This window comes from Synchytrium microbalum (assembly GCF_006535985.1).
Source record: "Synchytrium microbalum strain JEL517 chromosome Unknown SmJEL517_scf0001, whole genome shotgun sequence".
NCBI lineage: Eukaryota > Fungi > Chytridiomycota > Chytridiomycetes > Synchytriales > Synchytriaceae > Synchytrium > Synchytrium microbalum.
The window spans coordinates 114,412-141,705 of record NW_022158350.1 but is presented as its reverse complement, the minus strand read 5'-3'; the positions used below and the strand labels follow the sequence as shown (position 1 = coordinate 141,705).

Here is a 27,294-nt window from a genome sequence, read left to right as displayed (position 1 = left end):
GTTCCCTGGGTACGTTCAAATCATCCTCTTTGCTAAAACTTAACAGTTTTTGAAAACAATCAACTGACAACACACCTCATCACCTTCCAGTACGAAAATGCTCTCAATAATCTGGACATCTCGCATATTCTACACATGCGCATCCCTGATGGTCCTAACATGCCACCACATCCCATACCTCCACGACATCTTGATTCCATATGGCAAAACGCGAACATTAACCACACCAAACACCTTACGGGAGTCCTTCTCACTTCCCAAACGCTGGTTTTACCACTTTTACATCACTGGGGTCGTGACTTGTATATCTCTTTGGTGGTGGTTGTCACAACACCCGAGAAACCATGATGGACAGAGCGTGAATGCATGGATTGGACTGGTGATGATGAGCATACAAGTCACACGAAGGTTGTATGAAACGATGGTGGTGGAACGCCCGTCAGATGCAATGATGCATGGATTGCATTATGTAGCTGGGTTGGTGTTTTATAGCGTTACGCCAGTTGCGGTTGTGTGTGAGAGTGTACCGCCGTTTGGTAAGTGCTCTCGTATAAAATCCGCATGTACGGGACTCTCACCATTATCGCAATAGGTCTGACAAAAGAAATGATCATGGCACTGTCACAACGCCATGCATACGGATTGTCGCTCTTTATCGCTGCATCAGTGACTCAATACCATATACACGCATACCTTGCGTCGCTGAAACCGAGAATAGGACCTAGAATATATATCTTGCCAAAGGGAGGATTGTTTGACGCCGTGCTGTGTCCACACTACTTTTTAGAGATTTTGATCTACGCTGCTCTGTTTATGGCTGTTGGAACATGGACGACATTCGCGGTGCTGGTATGGGTGGTTGTGGACTTGAGCGTGTCGGCTGACGAGTCGTATAAGTGGTACCTGGCGCGGTTTGGGGATAAGCTGAATCCTGAGATTGCGAGGATTATCCCGTTTGTGTTTTAAGAATGTATAGATACCATACTCATACATATAGCAACTTAACGACAAGGCAAGACGGGGTGTTTTAGGCTTACTACTATTTGGTTGTATTTATTTCTTTTGTGTCCCATTTTACGTGTGGTGGGTTTTATTACAATTTTTTAGTACGCCTCGACCACCATATCGCTATTCCAGCGGCAGCCAAAACTGAAGCAGCCATCACAAGCACTGGTGGTAGTGACGACTCTTCGACTACTTTTACAAGTGGTCTCTGCGTCGTAGTTTGCGTCACTTTTGTCAGAGTCACGTCAACATGTACATCCTCCCCTAGATCTTTAGCTGCAACAGCATCCGATATTGGCTCCTCCGTCAGGACCTCCTCACTCATACTGCTACGATGATCTATACTCGAATCAACAAGCTCGACCTTCATATGCGACGAATCGTAATCCACATCCACAGCCGGTATATCCACGACATGGGTACTAGTATCAGACAATATTTTAGGTACTTCAGACAAGTCCACTGTATCGACCTTTCGCAGCGTGCGTGTAATTTCGTCTTTGGGCGCGACAGGTGGTGCATCAGGCTGGTTTTCGTGTGGCAATAATATATTATCGGGTGATGGTTGTGATGGTGTTGTGTTTGGTATGAGTTCGTCCTGCTGCTGTTCCTGTTGTGATGTGGGTTGTCGAGCTTCATCTGCAGCCTTTATATGAGATTCGACGTGGAGTGATATACGGTCATCGTCTAACGCTTTCAGTGGAATATGATGATTAGATTCTCGTCCCTCCTCTTCATGGTGCAGTATCGTGTCATCAGCCTTCACATCGTCCTCCTTTTTGCTGGTTGACTTTTTATTGGCCTTCTTCTTCTTATTGTATGCATCCTTCTTCAGCTGTGCCTTTGTCTTGTGCTGCTGCTTGTCATGGTTAGAATCGCTACTAGCTGTTAGCATGATGCTTGCCTGTAATGGTTGCTATCACTAAATTGAGGTTTGGAATGTTGAGGTGTGACGCATTGAAACAAACGTTGGGCCGGATATGTGCCTGGAACGAGACGTTCTACGTGTATTTAATTTATTTTGTATAGTTTCAATGTATTGCAATCGCGATGGAATGTCAAAACTGCCGCATTCAAGAGCTTTTGTTGACAGTTTAATCAAGCAGCAAGCTCGCGATGAATGTTGTTCTTGGGTGAGGAAGGGAACAGAGACTATACCCGTAATTGCACGTTAATTTAAATATCTACGGAAACGGTCCGTAGAAGTCTTGTCCTCGACGTGATTTTCTGTCTGTTCATATTCTCCAAAATACATAACATATTTTAATAGAAACACATCAGAGGAGTAAGGATGAGCATAGCATCACTATCAACAGGTATCCACCATAGATCTAGACTAGTTCCTTCCTTTCCCAGTCTTCAAGTGTTAGCCTTTATGACCCTTCATCATTACTGTTAGATCTTCAAGTTTGCAGAGAATGTGCCCTTCTAGGAAACTATGAATCCGCTCTGATCTACTTTCAGAGCATATTGCAGACTGTCCAGCAGTAAACATACATCGTCTATATCGCATCTAGTCGTATTTGTCACGGATCTAACACAATCAACTCACTACTAGACAGACAAAGAATGTCGCAAGTGTCCAGGACAAGAACCGCTGGTTGAGTGTATTGCGGGATCTGCAGATGGAGGCGGATCTAGTCAAGGATGTTAATGCGGAATTGAATCTATTCAAGGTATGCTATACTACATTGCGTGTGCTCACAATGTTTATCACCGATGAGTTGCCTCTGCCTTTTTTTTAGCGAGACCAAAAAGGAATCTCCAAATCCTCTATATTTGATGATACTGAAGTAGATCCCGATCATGATCCTGACGTTTGGGCTCCACCACCGCCAAGACAAGAAGTAGTCAAGACGAGTAGGACTGCGTATCGGAAACCAATTCCTAGAGGTACTGGAATCTTCATACCCAAAAAAAGCATTAAAGATCGGTCGCTATAGACTCATTTCTGTTTGACATCGCAGATGACGACGCACTACCATCCTGGGCCAAAAACCAACCTCCAGGCCTCCCACCCAAAGCGTCAAAAGGAAAACCATCATCAGCAGATTCAAACAAGTCTTTAAACAAATCGAAAACGTCATCGTCTAGTAATATATTGGCTGCTGTTGCACCTTCAAAGAATAAGAAGGATGGTGGCAAGGAATCAACACCACCAACCGCACGTAAATCAGTCAAGAAGAATGGATCTGCGTCTGAAGATAAGAGGAAGAGTGGTGCCAGTGGTGTCAAGGATAAGGATAATACGAGTGATGGAGAAGATGCAGTTGAGGATGGGGAGGTTAAGAATGAACGACCAGAGTGAGTGAGTTCAAATGAGTATACAACAGCGAAAAAAAGTTAATGATGACTTAGGAAAACACATTCTCACAATGTTAATTAACTTCTAAAAGGTTTGACGGAACTGGATATGAAAAGGATATGGTGGAAATGATGAAACGAGACATTCTATCTGTAAACCCAAATACGAAGTGGTCTGATATCGCTGGGTTACGTGAAGCTAAACAGTTACTGGAAGAGGCCATTGTTTTGCCTTTATGGATGCCTGATTTCTTTCAAGGTGTGTGTTATCCAGTGTATGCTTTGAAGATCACGTTTGTTGGCGCGGTTTTCTGATCCTTCATTTTTCTGCCACGGTCCTGCTGAACCTGATTTTAATAAATGATTTTGGACTTCATTAGGTATTCGAAGACCATGGAGAGGTGTTCTGATGACTGGTCCTCCAGGAACTGGTAAAACGTTATTGGCTAAGGCTGTAGCTACAGTAAGTTTTCCAAACTTTCTTTCAGACAAAACAAAAGCAGAAAGGTCATTATGTAGAGATGAATTCAGTCAGTTTTGTTGACCAGCTATCCTTCATAGGAGTGTGGAACGACATTCTTCAATGTAACTCCCAGTGTGTTGACTTCTAAATGGCGTGGTGATTCAGAGAAGATTGTTCGTGTAAGTTCATATGATTTGCATATACAACCAGTCATTCAAGCAAAATATCATTTCTCACCTCGCCTCGCATATCATCTCCTTACGTATTAGCTTCTCTTTGAAATGGCGCGACACTATGCGCCAAGTACCATTTTTATTGATGAAATTGATTCAGTGTGCTCGACTCGTGGTGAAGGATCGGAGCATGAAGCTAGTCGAAGGTGAGTTTGCTAATATTTGTTAGCAGTCAACTCAAAGCAACAATAAAAACCTCGAACAACCCATATCACATAGAGTCAAATCTGAAATTCTCATGCAAATGGATGGAGTAGCAACTGCAGCAGCTACTCCAGAAGGTGAACGAGAACCCATTGTTATGGTACTAGCTGCAACCAACTTCCCATGGCAGATTGATGAGGCCTTGAGACGGCGGTTGGAGAAGAGAATATGTGAGTATTCACTGTTCAGCCCGAGGACCTCTTGTTTTTTGGTGGTGACATTGGAGATGAAGAACGAAACTGCAGGAAGGATTGTCTGATCCAAACCCCTCTACATTTCTATCTAGACATTCCACTTCCAGACGTGGAATCACGACGTGAACTACTACGAATCAATTTAAAACAAGTACCGTTGGACCCAGGAGTTGATTTGGATGAGCTGGCTAAGCTTTTGGAGGGGTATTCTGGTGCTGATATTACTAATGTAAGACTAGAGTTTGATCTGTTGTGGACGAGCAAAAAAGAGATGTGATTGCATATTGATGACGCATCAATACTAACATAAACTCCCACAGATATGTCGAGATGCAAGTATGATGGGTATGAGACGGAGAATACGAGGCTTGCCAGCTGAACAGATCAAGTCTATTTCCAAGTGTAAGTGTCTACATGTCTTGATGACGTGTTGAGATGCAGATTGTTGAATTTCCCCTTTTTGCCAACGTAGCCGAACTGGAAATACCAGCTACTATGGAAGATTTTGTGGCAGCCAAATCAAGAATTCAGTCATCGGTGTCGCAGGCTGATATACGTAAATACCAAGATTGGATGGAGGAGTTTGGAAGTGCTTAAAATACACATGATATTCCGAGCCCCCACCATTTTTTTTCTTTGCCTCATGAGCTGACACCGTTCTACCGTTCTTCTTGGACGTATCAAAACCATTCTATCTAGCACGAGGTGGTGTAGATAGATCATGCAACAGGTAAGCTTCAAAGATCAGCATAGTGCTCTTGCGTTGATACAATTAGCAGTATTGACCTTATTACCGTACTAAGATCTTAAGGTTTGCAGAACATGTTGCCCAACTACGAGGCTCTGCATCTACTCTGGTTCACTTACAGGAGCACCATTCTGGACCCTGTTTCAAACGTGTTTGAACATCAGAAATCAATGGTATGAATCAATTGGTATGAACCTCAGTGGTGAAGCTCTTGATTTCAAAGGTTAGCTCGTTGCATAACGACATTGGTGGATATGAGATGACTCCTTGTACCGACGTTAAGCCGAAGCAGCCTTAATTTGATACTTTGTCCAAAATGTAAGATCTGGGGAGAGACGGTATAAGAGCTGAAATTCCACGAGGTAGGAGAGCCTATAACAGCAATACCATTCCATTAATGTGTATCTTGATCGTGAGCTTTGGGCGATTGCAAGAATCATGTTTGATTATCCTAGATGCGGACTTGGTTGTGTAAGAGTGACGATTAAGGAAGGACAGGACAATAAACCGGCGAATATACGGGGATGAATCAACGTCTTGTTGTTCGACTGAGTATCTTGCAGAATGTTGAAATTTGGATTGAAGCTAGATCCATGAATCTGAATATAACGATACGAGAATGAGGGTAGATATTCCAGCTACATGATGCTCACGCAAGTAGAACCTGATGGTCTCAATCACCGAAGCTCGAAACGTCGACAGATCTCACACTTCTCAAAATTGTCGCGACCCACTTGTACAAAAGTTCGTTCTAGAAGCATCAAAGCAGTTCCTAACGTGGCTTTACGCGTATTAAATCAGCTTGATCTCATTTATTATTCGTATACACTCACCTGACCTTGCTGCGTCAATTCTTAAAAACTTGGAAATTTGAAACTGCAAACAACAGAATTGAAGCGATGCCACCGAAAAAGAAGGCCAAGCCGACAATCCAAGTACAGGAAACAGTCTCGCCTGGAGATGGCAAAGTATTCGTTACTCGAGACTTGACTCCGCTGGCTCAAGCTCAAGCTATTGTCGAGAAATCACGAACTGTAAGTGCATGTTTTGATTGCTGGTTGTTAAAGGGCGGAGGAGCAGATACGTGTCGTATCGTGTTCTACGCAGGTATCGATTTGCATTGGTGGGAGATCTGTCGTTTATCTCGTGAGGTTTGGGTGTCATCAAATGTGTCATCAAAATGTGATTTCAAGATTTGGACCAAGCAAGATGCGAATTTCACAGCTCAAATTACTTTTAATCAACCTATCTAATCACATTCCTAACACTACACAGGCCCAAAAAGAATGGAAATCCGTCCCCCTAAACGAACGAATCCGTATCGTAACAGCCTTCGTCGATGACTTTGTATCCAAAAAAGCCGAAATAGGCCCCGAACTCACATCCCAAATGGGCCGTCCCATAAAATACGGTCCCAACGAAGTAAAAGGATTTGAAGAACGTGCTCGATACCTAATCTCAATCGCTGAAGAATCACTACAAGATGTCAAACTCCCTAAAAAGGATGGATTCAATCGATATATCAAACGAGAGGCGTTGGGAGTCGTTATGGTTATTGGGGTGTGGAATTACCCGTATCTCGTAACGGTCAATGCAGTCATTCCAGCGATCATTGCTGGAAACTCTGTCGTGCTCAAGCAGGCTCCTCAGACTCCCTTGTGTGCTGAGAGATTTGCAGAGAGCTTCAAGGTCGCTGGGTTGCCGGATGGTGTGTTTGAGTATATTCACATGTCCAATGAGACTTGTGATGAGTTGATTTCCACAGACGGGAATTTCGAATTTGTTCAATTCACAGGATCAGTCCGTGGTGGAAAAGAAATTGCCAAGGCTGCTAGGTAAGATAAGTGCGCAAAAAATCAAATTTGATTCTTGCTTACAATCGCAATACCGATTACTAGCTCGACTATGGCTGGTGTTGGTTTGGAACTGGGTGGTAATGATCCAGCATATGTTAGAGCTGATGCTGATCTCGATTATGCAGCTGATAATATCGTGAGTAACATCGAATTCATAAAGCACCGCTTGTCGGCTTTTTTTTGTCGGTTGATCTTCGTGACTCCGACAATCTTGCTAAAACGCAACTCTTTCCGACAAACAGGTTGACGGAGCACTATACAACTCTGGACAATCATGCTGTGCAGTCGAACGAGTATACGTACACGAAAAAGTATTTGACGAATTCGTGAAAAAGGCTGTTGATATTGCCAAGGCGTATAAACTCGGCGATCCAATGGACGAGACCGTCACTTTGGGCCCAGTTATATCTGCTCATGCTGCAACAAACATCAGAGCTGCTGTTAAAGAAGCTCGTAAGTGTCTTTTGCATCCACACAAAAAAAATCCTTCACGCTTGTATTGTAATTGCATCCACTTGCACTTATTCGCTTACACCTTGCACACCTATTTCATAGTTGCCAAGGGCGCAAAAGCAATGATTGATGAATCCGGCTTTCCCATGGCAAAGGCCAAAACACCATATGTTGCACCACAAGTCCTCATTGATGTTGATCATACCATGAAAGTCATGACTGATGAGACGTTCGGTCCCATCTTGCCCATAATGAAGGTCTCGTCAGATGAAGAGGCTATCCGACTGATGAATGATTCGCAGTTTGGGTTGACTGCTAGTGTTTGGACGCGGTGAGTTTTCAACTATGGTCAAGTTTGGATCTTGGGCAACCTATTCCTGACATTCAATGAATTTGCTTCGCTGCTTAGAGATGAGAAAGCTGCTGTCATGATTGCTGATCAGTAAGCAATGTTCCTCTTTACTTTTCTTTCGGTGTGGTGTGGTATATTGTCATAACCATATTCCTCTCTCATCCTAGAATTGAAGCTGGAACAGTATTCGCAAATAGATGCGACTATCTCGATCCCGCCCTCACTTGGGCAGGTATGAAAATGAGTGGACGTGGTGTCACATTGTCGACATACGGATACGATTCTTTGACGCGACCAAAGTCATATCACCTAAAAGCACATCCATAAAACACAACACTTGCTGAGCAATAAAACATACACATACATATGCTAGTTAATAACAGACCGGTTTCTATATACATTTACACGCTTATGACACACACACGCGTTTTAAAGCATCCCCTTTCACAAACTTGTTTATAGTTCATCGTTTGATCTGATTGGAGAAGGTTGGTCTACATTCTCTTTGCCATGGTCCTTCATGAATGGGCATGAGGCCCCATGATGGTTGTGCTCTTTCTCAACATATGCGTGATGAGTTTTGTGGGTCTTTGAGTAGTGTGGGCAGCTCTTCTTCATGACTGGGCAGTCTTCGATGAATTTACTAGAGGCGCCAAAAAGGGGTGTTGTTAGCTACTGTAATATCATAACAATTGAACTTGGCGACAATCTGGAATTGTAGAGAAATCTGTTGCAACTTTACCCAGTTTTGAATTCAGAGTAGTATGGGCATGAATCTGGATCGTGGACAGTTAGATATTGAATGAGTGAGAACCAAAAAACGTTTGTGCAATAGGTCCACACTTCGTAGTGAAACTTACTGGCATAAGGACAGTTCTCAGTGCTCATAGTCATTTCAGAGATGGTGTTGTTCTTTGCACGTTCATAGTATGAGCATTTGCCAGCGAGAGGGCAGTGTTTGGCTATAAGGGGTGCGAAAATAATCAGTTAGAGAATGTGATCATTGATGGTGTCAATCCTGGCAACAGCATCTATCCTCTCTCCTCAGTATACATATCATCTTGACGTAGGTTGAATGCCACGTATTCCAAACAGCATCTCGCGTCTTTCAATATATCTCCATTCTCCTCCGCAAAAATTTGAAGCATAATTTAACACATGTCCACCACGACGTACATTCCGAAGTCAAAACACCTTCAAACGTAGCAGGAGTAGAATAGTACGGACACTTTTCAGACTAACGATAATAATTATCAATGTTAATACCCCGTTCATATCTCACAAACACACAAGTCAGCCCTGCCGTTTTGCGACAGATCTGATGACCACAAATTGTGTGGTGGATCCAAATCAAAAGACCAAATCAGAAACACAGCAATCTACACATTCACGACATACCAATGGACATTTAGTGACTCCGTCCTTCTTGGCAGTTGCATGTTTGGCCACATAATCGCATTTTCCAGACATTGGACAAGAAGCGTTTGATAAGGCGACCAAGGTCATGAAGGCCAGGAAGAGGGCGACGTTGAGTCTCATGATTATGCTAGATATTTAATCCGATAGTGTAGATCTTTGGATTGCTAGGTGTCTGCGGTTTATCTGAAACGATAATGTTATGTAACGTGATTTGGGAGATAGGAAACCTTTGGGCTGGGAAGTTGAATATACAGAGCTGGAGGAGCAATATATACGTGTCAAATCGTGACTTCGTAAGCAAGAGCGCCTTGATTCATGCTTGACCTTATGAGGTTTTGAACAAATTTTGATGGTAAAGGGTTTGATAACCAAACTGCAAGTCGTCTACCAGGTAAGTGAAGGATAGTAGAGGGACATTAAGTGTAATTTACTGAAAAAAGTGATATTTTGTAATTGATTATAGTACCAGTTTGTGGTCAAACACGTCGAAACTGGGTGAGAACATAGAAACACCTACTGCTTCCTGTCGGCTTGCAAGTTAGGTTTAAAAACGTTCTGGCTCTGGGTGGGAAGTTCCTATACATCCAAGCACATATTGACGTATCATCTAACTGATCCGAGTACTAATTCGTGCAGTTACTTATTGGAGTGCTACTTTTATACTTGGATTAACTTGTCTATTCTTTAAAGCCTCCAAAAAAATAGACAAGTTACGAGACAGACCTCAGGTAGAACTGCATATGGATATGGATGCAAGCCATGTTAGACGCTCGTTGCTTTCTCTGCTCTAATATATCTCCGAAATATATAGGACGTGGGTGATTGGGAAGAGAAGCTGAGGAATCTTCTGACTGCTTGGCTCTCCTTCAAGTGAGAGAAGAGAGCACCGCACTACAACTGGAGATACTTAATTTGCTTCAAAACCAATTCCAAAATGGTATAGTATCGTAGCTCAGACCTTCACAAACACATTACTCACACTATTTCCAAAAACAGGACAAAATAACAAGTCGAGGACCACCTTCACCAAGAAGAATTGACCCATCGCAACTACGGAACCAAAACCACACTCCAACAAAACAATCAAATACCAACAATCCGAATACAGCTCAGGGAGGCTACACTCTCGCAAGCGAGGGGCCATGTATTAGAGAGGCCTTTGATGCAGCAGTCGGCAAAGTCACTGCTACAGTAGTACGCGTCAAAGTATATGCCGGTGACGCCGATCAGTCCGTCCTCCTGAAATTTCCTCCCGGTGAACCTGTACTCGCCGGTGATGTCGCTGATGCCGTTGCGAGGAAGGTCGGGCTAGGGAATGGGCCTTCGAGAAAGATGTTTTCGCTCTGGATGGTTAGCAAGGATTTAGGTATGTTGTTGGGGAAGGCGTTGGCGATGTCAACAATTGTGTCTACAGTTTTGTAGCTTTTTTGCTCACTACTCGCCCTTTCTGCAGAGATTCAAATACGACCAAACTTGGATATATTCGAAGTCAAACAGAAATGGCCACGGTGGATGGTGAAATATACCCACTTCCCTGAAGCTGAAGATCCTGATCACCCAATCAATGACGCCTTGCTCGTGTTTCGACGAGATGCGACTATACCCAAGAGTGTGGACAGGAAGACTACTGATGATGCAGTGTTGAGATTACTGTATGGTGAAGTAAGTTATTGACTTTGTGGATGAGTTATTCGTATAGAGCCAGGGGGGTTTTTTTTGTAGTTGTTGAGACAGATCTCTGGACAAGAAGGAAAGCAACTAGTACCAACCCTTATGCTTCTTTCAAATTAGACCAAGGACAATGTGATTAGCGGAAGATATCCATGTTCGATAAACGATGCAATCACACTCGCTGCAATTCGAATGCAAATCGTATATGGAGATAGTGATCCTCGCAAACATGGACCTGGGTTCATCACAGGGTAAACAAAGAAGACGAAATTCGATTCGAATGCCCCCTATGACATATCCAATCGTCAGACTCTCTTTATTCTAACATTTTTCTTCTCAACCTTGCAGTGCCAGTCTCCTAAAACAAATGATACCTGGCCCATTAATGAGTCGCCTACCACAAGAAGAATGGGAGGCCTTGATTCTCAAAGAACATGCCAAATACAGGGGCAAATCAAGCATGATTGCTCGTATGCTGTATCTCCAATACGTTCGTCAATGGTCGTGCTATGGAAGTGCCTGGTTTCCGGCTTGTAAAGAAGTTCCACCGGGTGGTTACTTTGAATTCCGCACGCAGAAATGGTTGTTGGGATTGAATGCTGAGGGGATGGTTGTTGTTGATCAGAACAAATACGTGAGTAGTCTAAAAATTTGTTGTGTTTGAACGATATTCGATAAATTGAAATTGAGCACTAGTATTTACTGGCTTTGTCTCACATTAGAAAATCGCATTCGCCCAACCATGGGAAGATCTAGAATGGACGTTCTCGCCCGACACATTCATAGTAGACTACCGTCACGAACGGCAAAAGATGCAGCTCACAGTAATCACACCCCAAGCAGCCATGATTGACAATCTCGCAACAAGGCAAGCATACCTCGTTGACAAGGCCGCCCAAGATTTACACGATCGACGTCTCGCCGCATCCAAATCCCAAGATCTAAACCAATCACTTGGAAGTGGTCTCGTAGCAGTCGGATTCGCAACCAAAGCCGAGTCCATGGAATCGAACATGAACCTATCCTCCCCACCAACGAAATTCGCACCTATCGCCCTCCTATCAAACTCACCACCCAAAACTGATATAATGCAGCATGCTAATGCGTATATCGAAGAACGCAAAGAGTTTAGACAACGCTCAAACTCGAATAATAAGGGTGGGCCGTCGCATAGTGCGAATGTTGTTGTGCCTGCTGATGTGAAATTACATGTGCCGCAACAGCAACAACAGCAGCCAGGAAAGTTTAGTAGTCCTACGACACCGTTGAATCAGGACCAGAAACAGGCACAGGAGATGATTGATGCTCTGTTTGCTCATAGTTTGGCGCATGCGTGATTTATGAAATTATAATGGTCTTGTGTTTTTGGAATTGTTTGGATGATTGATAATATATAGTTTCCTTTACCTTAAGAATTGCTGTTTGAATTACAAGAAAGGAGGATGGTTTGAATGGTGTTAGTGTCTTGACGATGACAAGGACACCCCGATGTGCGCGATATAGCATGTAGTTCCAACAAGTTGAGAGATGTAAGCTGGTCCATTCTATCTATCCAAAGCTTTTGAGTCGATTGGATTGTCAAATGCTTTACAGCGCCGAATACGTCGTGGTGAAGCTGCCCTCACTTAGCTTGGGCTCGTTGGGCAATGGTGTCGGCCCATGCCTTGCCTAGAGGATATTCATGATCTTCCGAATTATCTGGGTTATTTTTCTTTGACAGATTTATAAAAAGTGGGGACAATGATGGCGTTACGGCGTTTAGGGCTTTACGAGTCTGTGACATTCGACCTAGCTCCTTATTGGACAAGCAAAAATAATACACGTTCGATCAATTCGATAGCAAGGGCTTCAAAACCTCCTTGGATTGCTTCATCTAGTTGAGCTTTTGATGTTGATGAATCCTCCTTCAGCTTCGTGGCTCTACGAGTTATCATCGTGACGGGTCTGTAGTAACGAGATGATAAGTCGATCGTATTGGTATGTGAGATTTCTATCCTTATGAGCTAGTCGGACCAACGATGTTTGGGGTTCTGGCGCTGCAGATGGTAATGATTTAGTAACAATGCAATATCGATGAACAAGCAAAGAAGAAGAAACTCACGTTGGCAACGTACCGCTTCGATATCCTATATAGGCCAAAAGGGTATCCTACTAGGACAGGCCCAAAGACCAAAGATTTCGCAAATTGCTGTTGACTTGCTCCTTTGACACCGCAAGAATCAGATTACGAGAGGAGGACACTCGTGTGGTTACCTTGCAAATATTGCTGTAAAAAGCTACAAACGTTATAGATGCAATCGGTCGTTTATGAGAAAACGAGAAATCAAAGCTTGTTCCTGCAAATCTCCTCTTTGACGGGCCGCATGACGAGTTTCTGACGCGTTCCCTACGCAAAATTCAAATATGTTTGATATCACGCTATCAAGTACCGTGGAGCCTCCCATGTGAGATTTCATTTTGCGTCCATTCGTCGTTGGAAAAACACCGAACGTAATAAAATTTGGGAAGTGAAATTCAGAAAGTGCCCGAGTTGACTCTAGGAGACACGGTCTATATATAAGGTTGACGGACATGTTATTTTGCTGCTTCTCACTCTTCTATGGACACATGAGTAAGTTTCGAATCTCCATTTGCTCACCACCCAAGTTTTCTAACAATCCACGTTAGCTTCCATAGTCGACCTTCCTACTGAACTGATTATTCAAATAATTCAGTATACATCTCCGCGGCAGTTCGCTACTTTGCAGCGTCTCTCAAGGAGGTTCTTGAACATCTGTCGTGATTTACCAGTGGTTGTGGGCGCCAACATCACTTTTGGAGAGAGTGGTGACGACTCTCGAATTGAAAAGGAGCATTTTGCATTGAATGAATTTAAACGTCTTTCTGGATGGGATATCAAAGTGAGCTGCCTTCGTTTATCGATCGTCTAAAGGAAAAATCAGAGTAGGGCTGACATATATATACCAAATAGGTCAATGTATTGGATGAATGGAAGTGCAATGGCAAGAAAAGGACCTGGAATGGCTTACATGTGAGCTTCCTGTTGAATGGTGAATACCTACAAAGAAGTCAAATCGCTGACATACTCCAACATTTAGGTCAACATCGCACCGAGTACTCCTTCGTGGCACAACGCCGTCATCGATAACAGACTGGGCCTGGTGCTAAATGGTCTCAAATATATGAGAACGACGTCTCTCCTTTCCGTTTTGAAAGAATACACCCATATTGGTAGTCTGCAACTTGACATAGAACTGTGTCAAATACAACAATGCTACTTTGGAAACCTGCCTGCACCACATCAATCCATAGTGGCTGCTGAATTGAAAGTTTGCCTTGGCAGTCTCGGGATAAAAGACGTGCCAGTGTTGGCAGAACATGGAGACGTAAAGTTGTATGAGTTTCTACCTACCGATATTCGGTCTCTTATTATAGAGATTGGCGTCGAGGAAACACGTAGTATTGATGCTGAACGTGTAGGAGCTAGCTTCCCCAATCTACGTCAACTCGAGTTTCAAAGCTCCAGTGGATGGTTTGAAGAGCTCAGCGCAGATTGGGAGGATTTGATCCCGCTGAGTCTGGAAACGCTTAAAGCAGCTCAATACATCGTTGTCTCTGGACCCGATTGCTCAAATCTATTGAGGACGATTGCTACGACTCGGCCAATTCTAAGGACTGTCGACTTTGACGGTCCAATCCAAATACCGTCTGATGTAGCAGAGCTAGACTCCTCAATCCGGCATCTCGGAACAGTCCTTGTTAAAAGCAATACCTTTTACTCGTCGCCCCTGGCTCGCAACTTGGAAACTCTTGCTGTTGCGATCACATCAAGGACATTACAGAAACTGGTCGCATGTCGTTTCCCACCGAAATTACGAACCTTGACTATATATTGGGCAGGACTTTCAAATCCCTGGGGCGAAACAGACTTTGGAGTTGTGGCCGCGAATCTGGCCAGTCAAAATGTAAAGGCTCTCACCATCCATTCAAGGTGTCTTCCAGCTGATCTGAATACCATAAAAGCTCGAATGGCTGTCGCAGCCCCGAATATGAAAATTGAATTCCATTATTGGCCTGGGATTGACGATGACGTCTTTGAACAGGATCACCTCTTGTCTAGCCAAATGGATAACGAGGAGGATCAAGACGACTATAGCGAGAATGATTCTGAAGATGACGATGAAGATTGAGTTGCAGGAAGGCTTTATCTGATAAGAACGTCATAATATTCCGTCTCCGTGGTCTTGTGCTTATACAGTCTGATCGATAAAAAATAAACACATTGGCTTCTGTTCATCTGTGTCACGCTTCGACGAAGATACAACTCGATGAGAACTCATGCAAAACCCGAATCGATCAAGTACTGAAGCCACATACAGGGAAATTTATGTTTTAGTTCTGCTTTTTACAATCAGGTTACTTGGCTTTTTTATACTAATTTACATACTGACACTAGAGTCACAGAAGGTCGAAGCTTGGCCCAAAGATCTCGACTACCACCTAGGTACAATGTTTCTACTACATCATTCGGTATTTATTGTCAAGGAGTATGCTCACGGAGTTTGTCGTTGAGCGATTTATTCCATTCAAGTTCAGACGTAGGAGGTCTTTAATGACAGCTAATACGTTTTGGCTAAAACTATCTTTAGCTAGTGTCCCTCTACGCTTCATAGCATTGTTAAATATACTTCCTCGACCAATACTTGGTCGACGTGGAAAGTTGTGGGTCAAATTCTCTGACATACTGATAGAGAGTGGGGAGGATCATGGCATTCGAATCTTAGCAAAGTTTGAGCCTTTCGTGTAAGAGACTTGTAGTCCATATAATAAGATATAGTCTTCTACTAGTTCGACAGGTAGGCCGTCGAATACACCTGGTGCTGCTTCACTCGGTGGTTGCGCAGTTGATGCTACTTTCAACTCTTGGTCTTACAAACGTGGAAGCACGAGACGCTATGGACGAATGTTCCACGGTACAGTTATCCTTTTGCCTTAAGAGCAGTCACCAACGTGTATGTTCGTTTTTGGAAGCAGGCTGCGATAAATGTAATTTAGTGACAATGCAAGTGTATGAAGCAAGCAGAAAAGAGCGAATAACCACGACGAAGGTACCGCTTCGATATGCTGATGTACTACAGAAAGGCGCTTTGAAGTGATGGCCCCAAGCTTTGAAGTCATGGTCCCAAAGCTTGATTACAGTTAGAATTCAGCAAAAACTAAGTCAGGAAGTTTGAACTTAACAACTTAACGTTGTGTCTCGAATCTGTCTAGCACGCAGGCGTGCCATTTTAGAAATTTAAGAAATGTTAATATATGAGGATAAATGTAGCCTTGTAAAAATCAATTAGTTGCGGCGCGACATTGTCCACCAACTTGTGAATTTTTAGTTTTTTTTGCGTCAATGCCGAAGCAAGAGCCTGGTCTAGGAAAAAGCAAAGGCCGAATTCCCTGCATATCTAAAGCTATCTTCCTAGTAAACTAGCCCTGATCTATCTGTAGGCGATCGATACAAACTCTGCCTTAAAAATCGCCCAAACAATTCCCTACCAATTGACGAAAAACGTGCGCAGGTGGGAGTTAAGTGGAATCAAGCTTATCATTAGTGTCACCACTCCGTATCATTCTCATAGTCGACGTTGAAAACTGTTTTCATTTCTCGATCAATCTATAAAGATCTTCAGTCATAGGTATGTGCATCTTATTGACTCACAGTTCTGAGGTCTTGGATTCCAAACACTTCTTTCTCACACAAGCTTTCCTTCAGCAAAAGCCAAACTATACCATCTTGCAAACTCAACTCCAAGCTCTTAAAGACCTATTAAACATGTCTAACGTAAGTTGTCTCCGTCGCTGTTTCCAACATCCTCACCGCAGCTTTAACAACTTCTGTTGCATTCACTTCTACGAAAGCTTTACTCTCAACCAGCGTCAACAGCTAACATTCAGTCCCTCAATAGTACGCAGGTGACGGTGATGGTGGCAAGATCCAAAGGTACGAAGCATCGTTTTCCATATTGCCTTCCATAGCGACCAACCTGACTCACAATCTGAAAATCCCATCTAGTATGAGAACACATAATCCAATAGCCGGCAATTCACCACGAATGGTTCCAGCTTCGCCTAAGCTCTCTGGCATGCCTGCAACTGGCCACGTCATTTCGCTTGGTATGTTGTGGTTTCTGGGAAGCTTGTAATATTTGGAGGTTTTGGCATAGCATATGCGAGCTTAGCATATCCAAACTCCAAGCAATACGATCTTTCAAGCTTGACTTTTGCTTGATCTCACACAAACACTCAATACCCCGCAATTTTCTCCCATAGCCGAAGACGCAATCTACCAAGACTCAACCGGCAAATCTGGATTGGGATCTATGCGAGTACACCATACCCAGGCAGCTCCTGAAGCAACGAAAGCAGCTGAAGCTGAAGCTGAAAAGCAAGAGCCCAAAGGCCCAGTCAATCACGCACCAGTTGCAAGCGGCCGTGTTCATCATTAAATGGCTTCTTTTTTGCTATCTCATTATACCGTTATCCTTGTATACTCATTTTAAACCGATATATCTGACTCGTGCATCAGTTACAGCGACGTGCATGGTGTGTGTGTTTGACGCATAGTTAACGAGTTGACACCATAAGTCCACCTTTTCCAGCTCCAACGAGAACGGTGCCAGCTTGTCCTGGCTCCAACGAGAGTTGTTCCACGCACGAGTCTCAGTTGATCTTTTTTTGTCCAATTATCAAGGAGAATATAATCGACGACACCGCAAGGAGATGTACATACACATATACTTTGATGCTAAAATCCGTGTGTCTTTATTCGAGTACCCGAGCCAAAACACCAAAGTTTTAAAACCCTTCACTTGGCCACATCCATTCATACTTTTCCCAACCTTCCAACACCCCATTCTGCAAATCCCTATACGTCGTATAGAGTGCACGGAACCCTTCAAAATCAGATCCACTCAATTTCGTGACCTCCATAGCAACTTCGTCTTCCTCCTCTTCTTCATCATCGTATGGGTCATGAGCAGGGACGACAGGTTCTGTCTTGGTAGCTTTGGCACCCTTCTCAGTCTTTGCTTTTTTACTGGTGCTTCCATTCGTGTGGCCATTGGTGGCTGTTGTAGTGGAGTTGGCAGTTATACGTTTACGTTTACCACCAGTCGGCATTTCGCGATGGATTTCACCGATAGGTGTGATGACAACAGCTAAGAAGCAAAGGATGTTTAAAAAGTGTGAAAAAAAAATATCCGGAATGCGGGATTGAGCGCGAATAGCTTTTACATCTTGATGTCCACCCACAAACAAAAAAAGACCGTAGAGAACCGCAAAATGACTGTCAAGTCGTGACTCCCCCATTCAGCAATCATAAAAATGTGAATATCAACACTTACCTGTACCACAAGCAGCAACTTCATCAAACAAGCCCATACGAACTTCATCCCATTCAACAACTCGACGCTCGGTCTTCCATCCAAAGTGCTTTTCAGCCAACTCCAACAAGGAGCGATTGGTCACTGATGGCAAGATAGAATGTGATTTTGGTGTGACGTATACTCGTTTACCATCAGAGTCTGGCTTGGTGAGTGCGGCAAAGTTGGATGTACTGAATTCCTCCACGTATCGGTGTTCGAGAGCGTCCAAGAATAGCAGTACGGTAAATCCAGCTTTTTTGGCTTCATTTGTCGGGCCCATGGGTGCTGGGTAGTTACCACCAAGCTTGACGTGGCCGGTACCTTAAATTGGAGAGTGATTAGTGTCCCATTGTTGGGGTTCTTGGACAGTGCTTTTTTGCTGAATGTACCATAAGGAGCTGCACGATCAAACTTGTGCTTGATGAGTGCTTTGGCAGGTGATCCGATGCCTCCCTTGTAGAACTAATGTTTAAAATAGGTTTGAATTATTAGTTTGTGTTTGTTTTCGAACAGTTCATCTCTGTGTACGACAGTTTGACTGTTTTTCAGTCTGGACATACCTCTCCAACAGGACACAAGAATGCCATAAAGGTATATTCAGTAGCTGGCAAGAGTCCAGTTCGAGCACCACTTCCAAAGACGAATGGTCTGACATATGCTGATCCACCAGACTCGATCGGTGGAATCCATTCAAGATTGTCTTTGATGAGACGTGATAGAGCCTACAGCAATGTAAGTTGAATGTGGGATTCTGGCAGGTCGTTCTTTTGTTGTGCAGTTTGAAAGTGGCATTCACCTCCAGGAAGAGCTCTTCAGATGGAGCAGCCATGGCAGCGACTTCACACGAGGTTCTCAATCGTTTGGCATTCAATTGTGGCCTGAAGAGACGGACCTGATAGCAAAAAGAACGTCAACACGTTGTCAAATGGATTTTGTGGCCGTGGGTATACCTTTCCATCCTTCATTTTAAAGGCCTTCATTCCTTCGAAACAAGCTTGTCCATAGTGCAATACAGTAGCTTAATAGGAGAAAAACGATTTAATGCAAGTTGACATGTGATGCACTCATGTAACATTGATTTTTTTGGCACTCCGCAAATGTCGCTGATGACATTGGCGAACAAGAAAAGAGAGAATCTAAAAAGCTGACCTGATACATGAATGTTGAAGTTATCTGTTCCTCTGACTAGTTCTCCTTTATCCCAGCCTGTTTCTTCCGTCCACTTATAAGTTATAAACGAGTTGGTTTGAACGTAATCGAACCCCATGTTTCCAAAGTCAAATCCATGAGCGTTGGTCATTGTGCTGGCTACCACAGCCTTGTCTCCACTAGTGCTTTTGCTCTTGGATGCCTTCTTTTTCGTCATCTTGATTTTTTTCGGATTTTTAGGTGACTAGAAGCTTAACATTCAGGCTTCAAGCCGTTTGCATCCATTAAAAATTGTAATCCGTGGGCCAAAATATTGAACGAAAGCTGCTTAACGCGTCCAAACACACCCTTACCGCTCAACAGCTTGTTGGATGACTCTTAAAAGCCAAACACGTTTTCTCCTTCTTATACCTTAAACATACAGCCAATAAATCCAACAAAAGGCAGGATAATGACGAAACTATTAGACTTGACCATTGCAGAACTCAACTTGCACCATACTAAACCAGCTGCAATCTCTATCTCGCCAGACACCACAATCAAGGATGCGCTGGTCTTGTTGAAGGAGAAGAATATTCTAGCATTTCCGCTGCAATCACGATCGAATGTGGACAAAATTACCAGTCTCGTTAACGTCTTTGACATTCTACTCTATGTAAGTACTCGGTGTGTCGTGACTCTTTTGAACATCTGATTTGTCGTAGAAAATGTTTTGATGGCGGTAGCTCAAGTATAGTGCGAGAACGTTTCTGATGAAATATTTGACAAAATGCATTGTCGCACTTTGCTTCTGCACAACTTCACCACCATCGGTTGCAGCTCACTCTGTCACGTTCTTGACTTCTATAGGGATCTGATCAAATTGAGAAGAAGGGTAAACTAGACTTGACCAGGCCTGTTGATGAAGTTCTCTCTTTGGACGACGACCGTGAAAGTTACTTGATGCAGGTATTTGACTATCGAGACACACTTCGCGAGGTAAGCTAATATGTGGTCGTCTGGGGCTGTGTTGGTGCAGTTTCTAGTTTAAGGACAGCATGCATTATTGTACATGTTGCTGCAGCTTCTGCATCGCATTCCCATGTCACAAACACTCACCAATTGTCAAACCGCCTTTCCAGGTCATGAACGTCTTCAAAACAGGCCACCATCACCGAGCATGGATCTCGGATGCCATGAACGTCCTTCCCTCCTGTATCATGACCCAATCCGACATTATCCGATACACATACGCACATCCAGACTTCCAAGTTGGATGCGATAAGCAAGCCGACCTCATTACTCTAGGTCTTGTACCAGACGCACGTCCAATCCACAGCATCACTATAAACGCAACAGCCGTGCAAGGATTCCAAACCATGCGCCAACAAAACGTCCTGGCTCTCCCCATACTTGGTAAACATAATGAAATCATCAGTACGTTGTCTGCATCTGATTTACGTGGGTTGACTGAAGAAAAGTTTGGAAGCTTTAATCAGCCTGTAATGGATTTCTTGGGGTCTACGGCCAAAGTGCCTGTTACTTGTACAGGTGCTGACTCGCTGCAATCTGTGATCGACAAGATTATTGCCAAACATGTCCATAGGGTTTGGGTGGTAGACGGCGATAATAAGGTTATAGGTGTGGTGTCTTTGAGTGATGTTATATCTGCTTTGGCTGGCAAGTAGGGAGCCGAGCGTGTTGGGGCGTTGTATATGATAGCAGCATTGTTTATATTGACGAGGTGGTAATAAAATGTAGCATGAGGTTTTAGCACGATGCCCCTTAAAGGATTATTGAGTCGTTCTTTCGAAAATTCATTTTGCGTCCGTACAACTTGTTGTTTTCTCGCTCGAATCTTGAGTCTGTGAGGTTGAGGAGCACCCAATTTGAATCTGGTAGAGGAGACAAGATATACAGAGACGTGAAGGCTATCTCTCTCTTGCCTGGGTTACCTTTTGAATCATGTGTATGTCTCGAAATCCCATTTCATTACACTCAAGGTGGTTCTAACAAGCAATATTCCGTAGTTAGGTTCAATCAAAGATCTTTCAACTGAATTGATTCTACCGATAATTCACTACACGTCTCCTCGCCAGTTCTCTACGTGGCAGTTTCTCTCAAAGGGATTTGTCGTGATTTACCACTCGTTGCAGAAATAAACACTACATTTTCAAGAACTCCTCCAGCTGTAACGCAAAATGAGCTTAACGCATTCTTGCACCTTTCTGGATGCAGTATTGAAGTGAGTTGCCCCTTGTAATGGTTTTCCTCACAACAGTCATTGGATTATGAATGTTGGGCTTGGGTATGGACGTCTGTCTTCAAATAAGAGCGTATACTTGAATGAGATGCAGAGCCGCTTAGGACCCGGAATTGCTGTGAGTTCAGATTATATTAGTGCTCAATGTTTGGACAGGTCAACAAGATCCAAAGGAACAATATCTATTATTACAGGTCAAACCGAGGGATGAATGGTAAGTCAAAGGAGGTTAAAGGACTTGGCGTGGCAGTCATGTGAGTTTGCTACAGTCGCGACATTGGACGACCGAAAACTCATGATAGGTTTTGATTAGTTTCACATTGTCACATAGCTGGACGATGAGGTCATGCATCTTCATCGGTGTTTCCTTGCAACGCTCAAAAGGGTTAAAGTGCTTCGAGTCCCTACTCTACTTCCCATTTTGGTAGAATACGTCCATATCCCCACGTTGCATCTCAAGGCTGTCGTATCGGACACTTTTACCAGGACTTTGACTCTCATGACGCAACTCTTGTTGCTGCCGAGATCAAGCATTTTGTCGGCTCATTCGATCTGACAGACCTACGTACTATAGTAGGACGACCTGTGCGGAACGAAAACAGAGTTGCTGCCTACAGAGATTCAGAGTCTCGAACCTCGATTATTCATTCGATCACGCAGCTTCGACCAACATTTGATTGCAGAAAGCTTCACAGTGCTTCGGGGTCTGGTACTGACTGACTTTGAGTGTAATGATCAGTACATGCTCCGGAATTGGGAGGTGTTAATCCCACCTAATTTGGCGGAGTTTCGAGTCGATGAAGGGATATGTATAAGCATTTAGATGTCTCAATGCTGCTACGTATTTCCACTACTTCTCGACCCCAACTAGAATCAACTGAATTTGGGCGTGGTATTTTTTTGACAGATGCCGACGAACGAATCAATACACGTTTACGTCATTTGGGTGAAATCAGTAATCCCAAACCATCATTCCATACATCCAATTCGAATTCGACTTCGCGTCTTGTCTCTCTCGACGTAGTCTTGGATACAAAACAACAATTCCAGGACTTGGCAGTCACCGAATTACCCCCGTCTCGACGGTGTATAGATACAGATTGGAAAAACGATTATAGCAGTACTTGGTAATCCCTAAAGTTTGGAGTTGTGGCTAGTAATCTCGCAACCCAAAACATCAAACACTTAAAAGTATGGGTATTGCAGAGCACAAGTTGAACGTTGTGTGAGGTCATATCAAAGAAGCTGCCCCAAAGGTGAACAGTCAAGTGCATTCGTGGAATGGTTACAGGGTGCAGGAGGAGGTCTACTTCCCCTACTACGACGGCGGAAACGTTTACGATGATTATGATGATCATGGTGATTGAGGTCATGCTGAAAACGATTAGGGAAATAAAAAGCTTATTGAATGGTAGCGCGAGTTTAGGATTTGCTTCTGTATTAGAGAGTGAGTCGTTGAGGAGCAACGTATAGATATCAGCAAAGTTTGTAGCAAGCCTGTAGTCAAAAGGAAGTATTATAAAGTCGACGAGAGTATAGCAATCAATCCCTCATGTTGTGAACTTTGAACTCTTCTTCGCATTTGAAAATCAAGTCCATCAGCATCCGGCAATGACTTACCTGTAAGATGTTTTATTTCTGTTATGACTACGAATGTTTCCAAAGACATCTTTTAACAATAATCTTATTGCATCAGGAGACAGAAGATTAAACTATTAATACTGTTTCAACTACTTTATAGCGCTCTTTCCCTTTTTGTGACTGCTCAGTACTCGACTCCCCAAAACACCTCCTTCCACTTCAATTTCCATATTATCATCACCACCATCATACTCCTCCTCTTCGTTTATATCATCATCTAAAGCACGTCTAGAAGGTAGTGGTGGTTTCCGTCCTTTAGCATGCATATTTTCCTCAGGAAGTCCTTCATTACCACCAGCAGTAGCAGCTTTGACAATCCATGTAGCAGGACGAAGCACTGAATCCTCCTGTGCAGTGGCAGTACTTTTACGTGTCAGCGGATCAAACAAGCTTGGACCATCACCATCAGGAGACCACAGTTCAGCCAATGTTGGCGGATATACAGGTTCCGGTGGATTTACAAGTTGACGTGGGATTCCCGGCATAGGTTTCGTCATTTCAAATCGTGAAATCTCGTGTATCTCTACATTGGAATCTATCTGCACTCGATTTTTACCAAATACAGCCGCCCCCTCCTTTTTATCACGAGCTCGTAAATCTTGCTCATCCAAAAACTCTTCAACGCCACCATCCTCTTCTATTTTAATCTGTTCATCGGCTGCTGCTTGATTCTTCAGATCACGAGGCAATCGTGCCAGTTTCCGTAATCCCAAAAAGTAGACTCGAGATTGCAATTCAGTGTCCTTGGATAAGAGTCCTGGTCCAATTACAACTACCAAGAGAATGACCATCGATTTGGTCCATTCTGTAGGGTCTACAGCACCAGAGCATCTCCACGACATTTGTTGAGCTCCAATACTGACCAAGGCTATAATTAGGTAGGAATAGAATCGCACTCCTGGATTCACTGCGGCTGAGATTACTGCATTATACCACAAGACCTGGTAGGGTGCAAAAACAGTTGTGGGCAAAGTGGTATAACGAATTCGTCATGAAAATGACAATACACAAGTTGCCGCTCATATCTTCACTTACATTATATATACTAGCACTACGTTCATAAAACTGTGCAGCAGAACCACCATTCAACACTGAGCAATTTGCTTGATCTTGCAAAAAGGCATACAGCATGACAATCATAGAGTACGTGAGAGCGGTATTGGCTTCATACACCCACAATGGTAGTCGAGTGACAGCCTGTACTATAGACCCGAATGTTACAATCAACAGGAGGAAGCCGACGTGGAGTGCTAGCAATGCTGAATCCTTGTCGCCGACAAAGTTCAGACCACCATTCAGAGCATTTACTATGAGTTTTATAATCCATTCTCGCACCAGCTTCCACCTGTATGAAACGAATGTGTTGAGCTCTTGGGATTTTCTACACATTAGCAAAAAAATTCGCACAAGACTCCATCACCATACCTGTAGTAGGCAATCAAATGCTTCCTAAACTCATTCTCTAGAGGATGTCCCTTCCACTTGGGCAAAAACAAGAAGCGACGAGCCGATCTCTTAGACCACTCAAACAAACTTTCACCCTTCTCTAACAGCATCTCATTCTTTACAACCCCCCTCTTGATCTTATCTCTTAGATCAGCTTCAGAGTGTGGCATCAAATATTTAGGATGATCAGGATGTGTTTCCTTCCATTCCAGCTGGAAGAGAGCACGGTCTACACGTCTTACTACAAATGGAAGTGGGTATGCTCCTTCAAAGGAGGGAATTGCGTCGAGATTGATATCGGGAGTTTTGAGACGCGGAGCACGGAATCGGGGTGTCCGGGGGACTGCTGGCAGTGGTTTCTCTGGTGCCGCCATTGAAGAGGCGTCTGTTTCGGTATCACTATCGGTATCAGGGGCAGCTCGTGTTGCTTCCTCGTCAGTAGACACAGCGGGTTTGCTAGTACTAGTTTCGTGCCATTTCATTGCAAACAGTTGACGATCTAGATACTCTCGTTCACGGGCACTCATCAAGGTCGACACCACGTTCTAAGGTAGTTTGAGAGTTGAGTTTCAAGGACTCTGCGACAACAAAATTAAGAAGCGGGCACTTACGAGGAAATATGTCGCCAAGACGACATACCAAGAATATCTATATCATTTTTTTTGTGTTAAAGTCATGCGACCCAAACCACAACCGCAACCAAAGGAAGAGGTGTCATACGTGGTGTAATATCCAGCACCAGTAGTTAAATCGATGATAAATACACCAAAGGCTTGTAATCCTACTACCACTAGACCAACTGCACCAATCAGTCTGACTGTAGCAGGGAAGAATCCCAATGCGATACGACCATAGAGCACAGCAAGATAGTTGGGGAAGCGACCAATAGATCGAGTTGCTGATGTGTACAGATTCAAATAGGGATCCACGGTTAAAGCCAGCATGTGGAACTCCAGGTACCTGTTGCGAAAACATTAACCCTTTGTAATCCCCACTCTTTTTTGCTGTGATGAAAGTTTAGGAGGACTTACGCAACAAACAGGACACCAGCAGACCCCATAATCATAAAATCAGGTCTCCTTCGTTTAAACCACGGCAAGTATCCAGCCATAATAACTGCCATACAAATCGCATACCCAGCAGCAACCAACCATTCTCGTGGCCCCTGTCCCGACGACGTGAAATACCCCAGCGCGCCAGTGACAGTAGGCACAGGATTCCAAAGTCCTAATCCAATATCCGCAATCTGATATGCGAAAATCAAGGCAGCAATCAACAAGGTATACAATCTACGATGTTCAGCCTGATATTGAGCAAACGCAGCTTCCGTTACCGGGTTTTCGAAGTGCCAGCGGAGGCCGATCAGAGATTGCGTTAGTCCTGTTGACATTCTAGCTACGTTTTGTAGTGGTACTGGATCACCATTGACGACTCGAGCGACTTCATCCCTCATCCATACTAGTGTAGATGTTCTTGATTTAACGGAAATTTCATCTGAGGAATCATCGTATCCTGGAATATGAGCGAATGCTTCTGGTGGCAATCTTGAATCGTTTAATTCCGGTGGTCCTCTTGGTCGTGGTGGTAGGATGTATGATGTCCTACTATATTCTTTACGACGTTGCCAATACGTAGGATCCTCCATGTCCCGTCCATTCTCTCGCCCCTCATCGTCCTCTTCATCGTCGTCATAAAACTGCTCGTAAGGATTTATACCTATGGCATCGTTTCTCGATGTTGGCAGAATTGGTCTTATCGGTTGTAGATTCGTTTCGTATGGCCGAGTGGGCCGAGTGGCCACGTTCAATGGTTGAGATGGATATACTGCACGGCTACTACTGCCACCTTCACTCTCTGTCAAAACCTCGACTTCAATGATATTTCTCGCTGCAGATGTACCAGGAGCAGCTGCGTAGTATGGACCTGCAGCATACAGGGATCTGTTGTTATTTACACCTCGTATTTCAGATAAAGACGAGACAGGTAGCAGTAATGGTTGTTTTGGGCGTGAAATGTGTCTTGTTGTCGCAACCACGGAATTTCGTTTAGGGTGTGATCTCGACGGCATGGCTGTAGATCCTCCTAAAATTATGATTTATAAATATTACTTTGGTACTCAGACCCTGCCAAAACGTCCGTTCTACTCCCTGCTTACTATCCACTGTGATTTTCGGCGTTTTGAATTTCAGCAAATACTTGAGACGCACATTACAATCAAGTTACAACGTGAAACGTTTTGAAACCTAATGGGCAGCTTAATGGAGAGATTCTGAGATATATTCAAGTATTCCAACTGTGCGAAAAAACGCGTCAAACGCTTCAGATCGCCAGCCCAACACGATTACTACACTATTTTCGCTGAGGGCCACAGTGCCAAACTGACAAGCCGAACGTTTCGAGCATCCAATCCAACATTTTACAAAGAATTACACGTCAAACAACCTTCCAGTCACAATTCAAACTGGTTACTAGATCTATTCATCAACCGATTAAGTGTTC

At 43.6% G+C, this 27,294-nt stretch overlaps 6 protein-coding genes across 6 annotated transcripts; 5 read left to right on the top strand and 1 right to left on the bottom strand.

The window, feature by feature from the left end:
• Nucleotides 1–421: 421 nt before the first annotated feature.
• SmJEL517_g00038 (uncharacterized protein) lies at nt 422–966 on the top strand (the record flags this gene model as incomplete). Its single annotated transcript, XM_031165968.1, has 2 exons — nt 422–536; nt 593–966. The coding sequence occupies 2 exons, from the start codon at nt 422–424 to the stop codon at nt 964–966; spliced, it is 489 nt and encodes a 162-aa protein (XP_031027973.1).
• Nucleotides 967–2,296: 1,330 nt separating this feature from the next.
• SmJEL517_g00037 (uncharacterized protein) lies at nt 2,297–5,000 on the top strand (the record flags this gene model as incomplete). The annotated part of the gene is made up of 13 exons (XM_031165967.1): nt 2,297–2,321; nt 2,405–2,492; nt 2,564–2,681; nt 2,751–2,898; nt 2,973–3,309; nt 3,402–3,568; nt 3,690–3,772; nt 3,871–3,951; nt 4,042–4,151; nt 4,225–4,379; nt 4,496–4,632; nt 4,724–4,805; nt 4,876–5,000. 13 exons carry the CDS (start codon nt 2,297–2,299, stop codon nt 4,998–5,000), a joined length of 1,656 nt encoding a protein of 551 aa, XP_031027966.1.
• Nucleotides 5,001–6,050: 1,050 nt separating this feature from the next.
• SmJEL517_g00036 (uncharacterized protein) lies at nt 6,051–8,139 on the top strand (the record flags this gene model as incomplete). Its single annotated transcript, XM_031165966.1, has 7 exons — nt 6,051–6,185; nt 6,427–6,986; nt 7,050–7,143; nt 7,250–7,460; nt 7,563–7,791; nt 7,870–7,902; nt 7,980–8,139. The coding sequence occupies 7 exons, from the start codon at nt 6,051–6,053 to the stop codon at nt 8,137–8,139; spliced, it is 1,422 nt and encodes a 473-aa protein (XP_031027965.1).
• A 2,026-nt stretch (nt 8,140–10,165) lies between these two features.
• Nucleotides 10,166–12,239, top strand: SmJEL517_g00035 (uncharacterized protein; the record flags this gene model as incomplete). The annotated part of the gene is made up of 6 exons (XM_031165965.1): nt 10,166–10,168; nt 10,228–10,597; nt 10,685–10,893; nt 11,023–11,153; nt 11,251–11,536; nt 11,625–12,239. The coding sequence occupies 6 exons, from the start codon at nt 10,166–10,168 to the stop codon at nt 12,237–12,239; spliced, it is 1,614 nt and encodes a 537-aa protein (XP_031027968.1).
• A 5,509-nt stretch (nt 12,240–17,748) lies between these two features.
• SMI34 (branched-chain-amino-acid transaminase) lies at nt 17,749–19,683 on the bottom strand (the record flags this gene model as incomplete). Its single annotated transcript, XM_031165964.1, has 7 exons — nt 17,749–18,110; nt 18,297–18,638; nt 18,707–18,779; nt 18,878–19,039; nt 19,114–19,209; nt 19,268–19,335; nt 19,467–19,683. The coding sequence occupies 7 exons, from the start codon at nt 19,681–19,683 to the stop codon at nt 17,749–17,751; spliced, it is 1,320 nt and encodes a 439-aa protein (XP_031027967.1).
• A 234-nt stretch (nt 19,684–19,917) lies between these two features.
• On the top strand, nt 19,918–21,133 carry SmJEL517_g00033 (uncharacterized protein; the record flags this gene model as incomplete). Its single annotated transcript, XM_031165963.1, has 3 exons — nt 19,918–20,121; nt 20,316–20,444; nt 20,588–21,133. 3 exons carry the CDS (start codon nt 19,918–19,920, stop codon nt 21,131–21,133), a joined length of 879 nt encoding a protein of 292 aa, XP_031027970.1.
• Between the last annotated feature and the right edge of the window lie 6,161 nt (nt 21,134–27,294).